Source organism: Cydia strobilella, chromosome Z, assembly GCF_947568885.1.
Source record: "Cydia strobilella chromosome Z, ilCydStro3.1, whole genome shotgun sequence".
Taxonomy (NCBI): Eukaryota; Metazoa; Arthropoda; class Insecta; order Lepidoptera; family Tortricidae; genus Cydia; species Cydia strobilella.
Window position 1 is genome coordinate 12,119,538 of NC_086068.1, and position 11,040 is coordinate 12,130,577.

At 36.8% G+C, this 11,040-nt stretch overlaps 1 protein-coding gene across 1 annotated transcript in view; it reads left to right on the forward strand.

Annotated features, from left to right (window-relative positions):
* Window positions 1–10,664, forward strand: part of LOC134754191 (SCY1-like protein 2) — a 129,783-nt gene extending 119,119 nt beyond the window's left edge. Inside the window, exons 16-17 of the mRNA XM_063690328.1 lie at window positions 6,187–6,327; window positions 10,368–10,664. Of these exons, the coding sequence (XP_063546398.1) occupies window positions 6,187–6,327; window positions 10,368–10,394 (168 nt within the window). The 3' untranslated portion in view covers window positions 10,395–10,664. The remainder of the gene's footprint in view (window positions 1–6,186; window positions 6,328–10,367) is intronic.
* The last annotated feature ends 376 nt before the right edge of the window (window positions 10,665–11,040 follow it).

The window sequence follows — 11,040 nt, forward strand, 5'->3', positions numbered from 1 at the left end:
TAGTCTTACCCCGCCTTACCTTAATAAAAGGCCATTATTTAAACTTTAAAGCAATGTAAAATTATCACATACTTACATTTAAAAAGGTTTAAGAACAGTTCTGCTAAAACGATTTTAAATAGGTTTTATGCCCGTACAAGGCATTATCTAAGCAGTCAAAGTAACCCGGATTGGAGGCAACATCTCCGTGGACTATTCATTCATTCGTAGTGTAAGTAGTTGTTAACGAGTAAGCAAACTGAATCACAAGATTTTCCATAAACCCAACACGCTTCCGTACGCTAAAGCTGAAAGTGATAACGATTTAAATTATGGCATGTACGAGTAGTAGTTACACTCTAAATACTATAGGTATTTGCGTTACAAGAGTGGACTGAAAGATTCAACGTGTTTCATTAACAATTAATAAAATTGTGATAATGAAATACACTTTTTAAGTTGTTAAGTTATAAGTAATTTGAAATTGTATCACTTGCGACAGCATGCATCCAAATTTATGTCATATTTGTACATATGGCAGATAGTTACTGAAAATAGTTCACTGCACGTATAGTATTTAACATTATCTTAAAAGCTCTACGTTCTTTTATGTTCAATTTTTTGAAATTATTTAAGCTGTGCACTAAGAATGAAGGTGAAAAAACTATGTTACATTTCCACTTCCACCTTATATAACTGGTTCTCCGCCAAGCGTCAAGTCCAAAAAATGTCACGCGCCCCCCAAGTCTCCCAACATTATTAGCACAAGTCAACCAGTATTACGCCATCGTACTTAAAAGCTTACTGTTAAAAGTTCTTGGCGTCACAAGGGTTATTAATACGTATCCTTTTGGATAGCACACAGTTTTCGTGACGTAGGTACTTAATTATCGTGCATGAGAGAAAGCCTGTGGTCAGCAGTGAGACGTATGTAGATATGCTGAATTATTTTTGTAGAACTCGAGAAAAAAAATTAAGTTGACAATTTCCGGTAGGTACTGAAACAGTAAAAATGCTTATTTTTTATTTGTCGAGGAATTAATAAATGGCAAACATTTATCATTCAATACTGTGTGTAATTGTGCCCTTTTTTAAGATATTTTCCTACATTTATTAGTTAATAAAGCTAAAGAAATTGTCAAATAACCCATTTCACATTTTTATCTTTGTAATGTTTAATGTGAATGAAAGTTTACTGTCTTTATGTGGATGATGCTGCTGGTTATTTCTATAGCGAGATCTTCTCCTGACTGGAGCGATTCTAATGAAATAGCAAACACATCGCAAATGCGTACGGCTCAATTTGGTAGGTAGTACCTACTCTTATAATTGGACGCCGAAATATCTGAACATGCACTCCAAGCCTTAACGATGTCATGTGCAAATAAATGTCCGTGAGCACCTTGCTTATGCGCTTGATATACCTTACTTAATTCAGTCGTCCTAACTAGGATCCTAATTAGGACCTAAACAATCTCTCAGTCTGGCTAAACTAAATTGATTACTGAATCTTAATCTGAATTACCTACATACTGAATTCTTATTTTAAAGAAAAGGCATCCTTGGGTACATAATTTTATCTATTTATACACATCTTAAACCCTCTATAATGCGTTCAAAAACCACAAGTCGTAGGACCAGCATAAAAATACTGTTTTGTTACAACAAATTTCTTATACGTGAAAACGTTATACATAATTCCTTCATTATTACAACAAAATCGATTTTATATTACGTTAAAATTTCTAATATCTCTGAAAAACAAAGCAATTTGATTTGACCTGGGCCGACTCTAGTTTTTCTCTTATCTGAATTAAAACAAACTACAGTAGTGTGACATGCGTCAGAAATATTATCAATTGCCGCCATTGAAAGTTCAGTTTGTTTTGTTCGCAAATATTCGTTCGTTTCGCACCGCATTCGTCTAAAATGAGCGATTAAATAATAAATAAATGTTATAAGGACATTCTTACACAAATTAAAAAATTAAAATTAAAAAAATTAAAATTATTTATTTTCGTAAAATATACAGGTGTTTATAAGTAGGGGATAGTGCTGCCCGGTAAGCAAAATTTGCCTGTGTTGGGCAACAACGCTCTTCCTTAATTAACAGATTGTTACACGAAACATTTTTTTAAGTACTAATTTTAAGTAATATAACATGTATACAATTAAAATTATATATAACATTTGTTTATAGAACTAAGTGCATAACTGGGTTGTTAGACAAGCAGTAATAAAAAAGGAATTAAAGGAATTAAAAAAGGAGTAAAGGAGCCAGTAATTTTGTGTGTGTGTGTGTGTGTGTGTGTGTGTGTGTGTGTGTGTGTGTGTGTGTGTGTGTGTGTGTGTGTGTGTGTGTGTGTGTGTGTGTGTGTGTGTGTGTGTGTGTGTGTGTGTGTTAATCTCTAGTAACATATAGTATTTTGTATTTTATTTTTGTAAGTCTTCTATTTCCTCGTAGCTTTTTGATTTAAATATAATAATTTTGTAATTGTTGTTTTGGGTAAACGTTTAGGCACCTATTGACTTTGTTGTATATGTGACAAGACTTCACATTGTATTGTGAGCGCGCAAACTTGGTTTTAGTTTTAGTTATATTAGCAACGTTTTGTATTGTCCTTCTGGAGTCATAGTCGGCACTGTAAGAAAGGGTTTTATGTTTTTTTAAAGTCATTTGTAAAATATATAGTTTCCTTATTGATAACAGGTCGCTTAGATGGTATAATGATTCTGTGGGGAAACGGATCTTTTTAAAATACATTGTTTTTAAGAGTGCACGCTGAGCTCTTTCCAGGTTAATAAGTCGGGTTTTAGCCGCCCCACCCCAGACAGGTATACAGTACACCAAGACTGATTGCACCAGGGATGTGTATATTCCGTTGTTTAGACGGGGTTGTTATTGTTAGTGCTCTACCTGGTACAATATGCCTTAGCGTCCTGAAAATCCAGTGCAGCTTACGGACCCTACAGATTAGAATAGAATAGAATAGAATAGAATATAATATAATAGAATAGAATATAATAGAATAGAATAGAATAGAATACTTTATTCCTAAACACACACAGACAATAGACATACATTAAAAGAACATGAAAATAAAGTGTCACGAATTAGTTGATCAATGTGAGCGTACCATCTAGATGCTCGTCCAAGGTGATTCCTAGGTATTTAATTTTTGATACTTTTTCAATGATCGGGCAGCTACAATTATTTAGATTCGTTCTGTCACAAGTGTGAATTTTTAGATCTACATCAAAGTTGGGTTGGGTGGAATTCGTGATGCTGAAACACATGTATTTTGTTTTGTCTGTGTTAAGCGTTAGCCGATTTAGTTTCAACCATCTAGAAATCTGAGCTAGACCCTTTTCAGCTCTTGTTTTTGCTTCCATCCAGGTTTTACCAGAGAATACTATGGCTGTATCGTCAGCATATGAGAAGACTTTAGCATTTGTTATTGCCATGTCACAGAGATCGTTTATGTAAGGGGAGAAATTGACTAAGCCCCACAGTAAGCTCAAGAAGGCTTGTGTTGTGGGTACTCGGACAACGATATATATAATATACAAATACTTAAATACACAGAAAACATCCATGACTCAAGAACAAATATCTGTGCTCATCACACAAATAAATGCCCTTACCGGGATTCGAACCCAGGACCATCGGCTTCATAGGCTACCCACTAGGCCAGACCGGGCATCAAATAGTGTCGATTAAGATCTAGGTATTTCTGAGACGCCACCTGATATCCGTGAAGTTCACGTTATGAACAATTTATTATCAGCGGAGTCGAGGAAGCAGTACGAAAAAAGTTTGCGAGATTTTATGGAAAAGGTGTTTTTGGCGTATTTTGTCTCTCACTGCAAATTTTGAAAAATACTCCCAAGAAAACTCATTTATTTTAGGTTTAAAAAAAAATGAAAATGTTAACCATTTCAGCCGCTAGTTTAGGAAATGATCATTTGAGAACATTAACAGCTTTTGAATAAATGCTAATAGTTACGTCGTAATGTTGAATGAAAAAGGAAGCATTTTGCAAAATACGCTCGTTTGTAGGAGTAAGGACTCTTAAACGAAGAAGCAAAGGAAATACAATAAAAAGCCAAGACGTTTTTACCGGAAGTTTTTGAACGAAGCACCGGATAGATTGTAACTTACGTCTGCTCTAACAAAACAACCTTGGCGACCTGTCTGGCCTAGTGGGTACAGGGTAGTGACCCTGCCTGTGAAGCCGATGGTCCTGGGTTCAGTGGGTCTGGATTCAGTGATGAGCACGGATATTTGTTCCTGAGTCATGGGTGTTTTCTATGTATTTAAGTATTTATATATTATATAGTTATTTTCTAAAAGTACCCACAACACCAGCTTTATTGACCTTACCTCTCCTATAATATAATATAATAGTTTATCTTCATCAAATATCAATAGTTCAGTTTATCTTCATTCTGGTCGTTATTTCCGGTTTTTGAACGCATCATAGAGGTAATAATAATAACTCCACGGCCGATTCGGCCACGGCGACTGCTATCAACTCCGTTGGTGTCTCTTGTGTTTGCAAGTGGCTGACTTAGCCGATCTTGTTACCAAAAGTTCGCGAACATTGCGGGCATGTGAGCACACCATTAGTGTAATTATAATGTATTGCCGTAGGTGGTCTGGCTTTTATTTCGACGCGCTTGGCATTCAGCTCTAAGTGCCGTCGCGATTCAAATTCAGTTACCTTGGCATTTATTGCAGCCCGCCATTCTGTTCGTATGCCTGCCTGCTGCTCCGATCGCGAAGGCTCTATACGACACTTTCATGTGCCGCTTAAGTACCTGTACTATATCTGAGAAATTGGCCGCCCTGTTTCCGCTTGCTCTCCTCAAGCTTAGAATAAAAGATGCGCTTAGCCACACGCTGGTCGTTCATCCGCGAAACGTGACCGCACCACCGAAGCTGACGTCGCACGAGGTATACCTCGATACAACCCACAGTCATATGCTCTACGCAGCACTTCGGTATTTCGAACACGATCAGACCATCGGATCTTCAGTATCTTGCGTAGACATCTGAGGTGGAATCGATCCAGCATGCGAATATGGCGGCGATAAGCGGTACACGTTCCAGCGGAGTATAGAAGTACGACTGCCATATAAACGGATATCTCAGTGGTAGTTGTGGTCTAACTTGGCAAAAGCTGCAAAAGCTGCAGCGCAGCCCCGATCATGCTGTTAATTTCAGCGTCAAGGTCGCACTGTTTATGATAGTTATGTGTGTAGATAAACTACTTACTATTAAAAATTTCATTAGATATCATTTTTCATTTGTTATGGTTCAACAAACTATTCGTGAGTAATAATAGCGAAGAGTTTCGACCAACACCTAAGGAGGCACTATAGGTGGCTGAGGCCCATTCCACGAACGATATTAGACTAAAATTATAAGTCCACGAACTATCAAATCGTATGGGTTGTCATACTAATAATATTAGAGTAAATAATATAATATCGTTCGAGAATTTGCCCCTGGAGCAAGGGTCACATACAGGAGGCGGTAGTGTTGGACACGGCGCGGATAGTGCGGCGGTTCCTCTCTCTGCAGCTCTGACCACCGGGCCTACAGGCTGGGACAGGTTTTTTTATAATATGATTCTGTATTGTTTTTGTATGTTGCTGTATTGTCTTCTTGTATTTTACTTATTTTTATACCCACATTGTAAAAAACCCTAGTAGCCTAAGATAAAAAATAAATAAAGAAGATTATGAATATTATGATAGACAGTTCAAAAATGAAGAGATACCGGATAAGAAATATATAATTAAGATCGACTAAACGAGCTAAACGTTATTACTACGATACAAAAAATCCGTCAGAAATCGTCCTCCCTTCCTAACTTACTTTTTAGGATGCTTACTTGCTAAACACGGTTACATCTCGTGACTTAATCCATTATTTATTCATAAAACTTAGCAACCTCTTACAAACCAAATTATATTATCAACGGTTTGTAGTTTGTTAGATATTTCATTTCATTTGATATGACTAAATGTGTATGAATAACGCCATAACTGCGATAAGTAATTTAGGATTCTGAATTTAGTAATATGTATCAAGCGCTTTACATTGATATTTTTGATAGCGTCTGTAACTGATTTGCTAATTGTATAATTTAAATCATTTTGTAAGTGCGTCATGATGAAGAAGCTTGTGTGTTCATATAGGGCGGGTCTATGCCGAATACGTCGTCCAGCGTGCCGTTTTTGCTGACGTCATCGATGCAGTCGATCCGGTCGCGGCGGCCGTCGGCGTGCTTGAGTGGCTCGCAGGGATCCGGCATCTTGCAGCAGCTCAGCAGTGGCATGGTAAGGCACTTGCCCGTCGGCTCCTCGAGTTCCGTGCACAACAAGTTGCCCACGCACTGGGGTGCGCTTCAGGGCGCGTCCAGTGCCGGCTACAACGCGTTGCAACATACGGCTATCGCTGTCAGGAAATGCCCCTCGCTCAATATTACACTGACGCGTTAAAATCGTCAGTACCGACACATGAGTAACTCGGCACTTCCGAAGAGACGTTACCCAGAAAGTATACTATTCAAGATTTAATCGTTTTTTATATGTACAACTCTTGAATTCATCTAAGTGTCATAGTATAGTAGGAGCAAATTAGCGAGCTGTAGCGTCTCTTCGGCGCGAGCGAGCGTGCGCGCGCGCGCCTCCGCGGCTGCGCACGCGGTCCCGCCGCCCGAAGCTCGCGTCGCGTGGCAGTCAACTCGCTGCAACGGCGATCCCCGTCCGAACCCTCAGTGTTTAGTAGTCTCAAAATATTGATGTTGTTACACCATATTAGATTTATTTGCCATTACTTTTTAGAAAAATACTTATAACTTTAGTTCAATGTTATTTTTGATGTAAAATTAATATTAATTATCTGTTTAGATTAATTTAACTTCTAAAAGTAGTTCTGCAGTAAAATGGGAATTTGTAAGCTTTAATCAAAATAATGTGGACATATCACTCGTTTGTTGATCATATATAATTTTAAAATGGTGTAAATTGGAAAATTTTAATAAACATAAAAATTATACCAAAAGTTTGAACAGAAGTTACCACGCTGATATGATACATACAGCAAAATGATAATGGTGCTGTGATATGGTATTGTTATAGAAAAATTAGAGACTATTACCTACTGAAATTAGAAGGAATAAACTATTACGGTAAATCCTTAGAAAGGATTTATGTTCGGTACTCCTTTGAGTACAAACGTTTCCAAATTAAAAAAAATGTGCCAATGGAAGAAGTTAACCTTAAATTATCTATTAAGTTACAAAATTAATGATATTGGAACTTGTATAAGCCTATTAAGAGAAAGTTATATTTAACTAAATATTGTATTTGTATGGAAAATCTTGCAATCAAATCGTCTAAAGAGTAACACCAAATTATGAACTTTAGATAAAACGATATTGACTTAATTTGAGCTTATGAAAAGCTATTGTTTTGCAATGAGGGAAGTGAGTAGCTAGCCAACTAGTCGTTTGTACTTACAAAACGCTTCAGAATTGCCGCTAGATCATTTGCAATTCTACTTCGACTGACAAAGAATTTAAAATGCTAGCGTAACAAAGCTGAGGTAGGTATATCAGTTGTACATCCACTGTTCTTTAAGATTGCACGTCGAATTTTTACTTTATTTCTTAATATTATACACAACTTTACCATTAACGAAGAGTAAATTATATTAATAGCAAATATTGCATATAATTATGGAGCTATTATAATTTAATAATTTTCTATTGATACATACACACACACAGATAAAGCTAACAAAGTCCACTGTTTAAGCAGTAAATAGTCATTATGCCTCTTTAATGAGAGGCTATCAGAAAGTAAAGTTAGCGTGAAGGTATGATTAGGTATATTGTTAGGTATGCAAAGTCCAGCGCCCAGAAGAGTTAAATTTGAATGAGTTCGCCGCTTAGCCCCGTAAATAAGGTGCTTACCGGCGTTGACGCCGCGCCGGCGTTTGCGGTCTTAGGAAACAAGATAATATTGTCGTATTACGATTACTAAAAATAACATTTTTTCATTCTTCTTGACACCGCTGTATAGAAACAGACTGATTCCCTAATCCTGTTATTATAATTAAAGTAGCTATTTTGCACATAACTTGGGTCCGGTGACAGCTGTCATCTCAATACTTATTTTGCATAATTTTCGTTTAAAGCGAGGTTTAGACTAGCAAGAACTTGCATGCAATTTACGTTACATTGCTGACTACTAAGGTAAACTTAAGGCAAGCATTCAAAAGTTTGATCAGATAGAATACCGCAATGTAATGAGAGTTGCATGCAAGTTCTTGCTAGTTTAAACCTCGCTTAAGGTTATAAATTGTATGGAGATGACAGCTGTCATTGTACCCAAGCTGTACAAATGTGGTTGTACTCTGTTGCCAATGTGGAAATTACTATATCACATCGAAAACGCTCAATAAATAGATAGCATGACACGAATAATGCATAAATAGGTGTAATATACTATAAAGAAAACTCTACCACGGAAAATAAAATTGTAGGAACCACTTAGTATTGTACTTATTCCAAATTGTACCGCCACTGGACATTCAATCAACCATACATACTGAATCAGTTTAAACAACAATTCTAAATGCAATGAGTTTTGATCCTACAGCTTTTATCGGGGTATAAAATAAAAAATCATTGTTCAATTTAATATAGAACTGGATTTACCCCTAATATTTTTGTTTAACCCAGTAGCCCGTGGTAGTATAGTCGCCTATTTTTGTAAGGTAGGTATAGTAACATATCAGTCGCAATTACTTAATATTGAATTAACCCGCATTATTTTAACATCAAATTATTTCGCAATTTTTTTTATTTGTTTGCTTTTTAGCCCCTATTTACGCCTGCAGACAAACCTTTGAAATTTATTTGCTCCTTCAAGTAAATGTTAGTATTTTCAGATTTTTTGAGAGCAGGTAACGTAATATCTATGTGATTTAATAAATATACACGTGTTTGCTTTATAAGTTTTGTAGTAATTATAGTAAATTAATATTATTTTGTAGAAATATAAATATTTCGTTATAGGTACAAACTGACCAAATTGGAGTACTTGAAGTGTTCTGGTCGCGTAACCTGACGATAGTTGTTGTTGTGTTTAAATTAATACTAGTAGGTACTAACATACAGTAGCGGCAAAAAAATTATCATATTCCTATTTTCTTGCGGGAAAATCCGAAAATCCGTGTAATTATAATATACGCTTTATTATATGTAGATACTTACGTCCCACTGCACGTGACAACATAGGCAGCCACGTTAGCACAATGCGGATTGGAGACTACGCACACCAGCAATTAATGCTTGCTATAAATATTGAATTTCTTATTTGAAAACACTCTAAAGCAAATCTTACTAACAATAAAACCTAGCTGGATCGCTTTTTCACCCTCGTTAGCCGCTGGTTTAAAAATTAAATAGAATCATTACTTTACAATTTAATACCCATCGGGGTACCGCGAAAACTCGGGCAAACTAGTTATTTTTTTAATGTACCCTAGTTTGATCGAATTGCCCTTTTCATACGCCCCTTATTGTAAATTTAATTTTTGAGAAATTACCAAAATAAATATGCAAATGTATCTGAAAAAATATGATAGATTATTTTCCGCTACTGTATGTACCTACCTACCGAGTAGATTGACACACATGAGACCTATAGAGAGTGTGGCCAAAATGACAATATGTCACCGTTAACACAAATGGAAAAGTTAATTGATGTATTGGCACGCGATTTCTAGTTCGTATCTCTTTTTACTTTTCTTACTATTGGTGTCAACAGTTGATAATTTTCACCTAGGCTACGTCCAGAAAACTACTTATTCTAGTAAACTGTGACCGTTTTATAATAAACCTAACTTACAAATTATATCTACAGAATTCAATATTATTTTCTTATTATACTTATTCCTATACTGTCTTGGATAATTTATGTTCCTGCTCTAGATAGCGTAGCAGCTTTGTAACCATCATCCCGTACTTGTACAAACCTCAATTAGAGACTACCCCTAATTACCTACCGAAAACATTACACACAACAGTACATTGTTTTAGAATAGAATAAAGGTAACAAAACTACAGTTATTAACGAATGTATCAGCAGTTTTGTTACGGCAGAAAATGCGTTTGTAATCAATGTGTGATTTGGCATGTGTTAGGGGTAGTATAAGTGTTAGTATAGTTAGCGTAGCGGAGGGACGGGGGCCGCGCGGCCTAAGCCAGGCGGAGGCGCGCGCCGCGGATCGCGGCCGCGAGCCCGGCACTACTCCAGTTTCGCACGCGCTTTGGATTTTAATCACTTTATGTTGTGGTTGCTTACAGTACCAGCTGTTTTCCGGGCGTACGTAAAGAGAGTTTCGTTAAAGATATAGCCTCGTAGCGTTAAAGCGAACGCAATGATAGCGGCGCCGTCGCGTGTCGCCGCGCCGCCTGCGCCGCCTCGACGCTTCGCGGTCCCCACTTCACGCCCGTCTCGACACACTCATCCCACGTTATTTATGAACAGCACGTGCTCTGTGACAATGATTGTGATCCCGCACGTGACTTATGACTATATTATGACACTGGAATGTGTAAACCTCTTCGTGCCAATGTTACTATATTTACACCATAAATAATACTTCAGCTATTTACTTTACGAGGGCAACACTGAAATATTTTAGAGTAGAGATAACAGTAGTAATTATAAGCAGTCATGTTTTTTTATGAATGGAATCAATCTCCTTGAACCGCACACGGCGTATTATCCCGAAGCTCTTTATCTATGTATGAAAATTGTGGGATACCAAACGATTATTTAAATAATTAATGCATAAATAGTCATGTAAGATATTATTCCAGCTGTCAAATGGATATGTGGAGATGTCGAAATCTGCTGATATACACTGTTTTGTCAGTTTTTTTTATAAACCGCACAACTATATTAACTCGGGTCGGGACGTCGCTGTGTAGATATAATACCAATTACAAACAGTTAATTGAAACCTATCGTTAC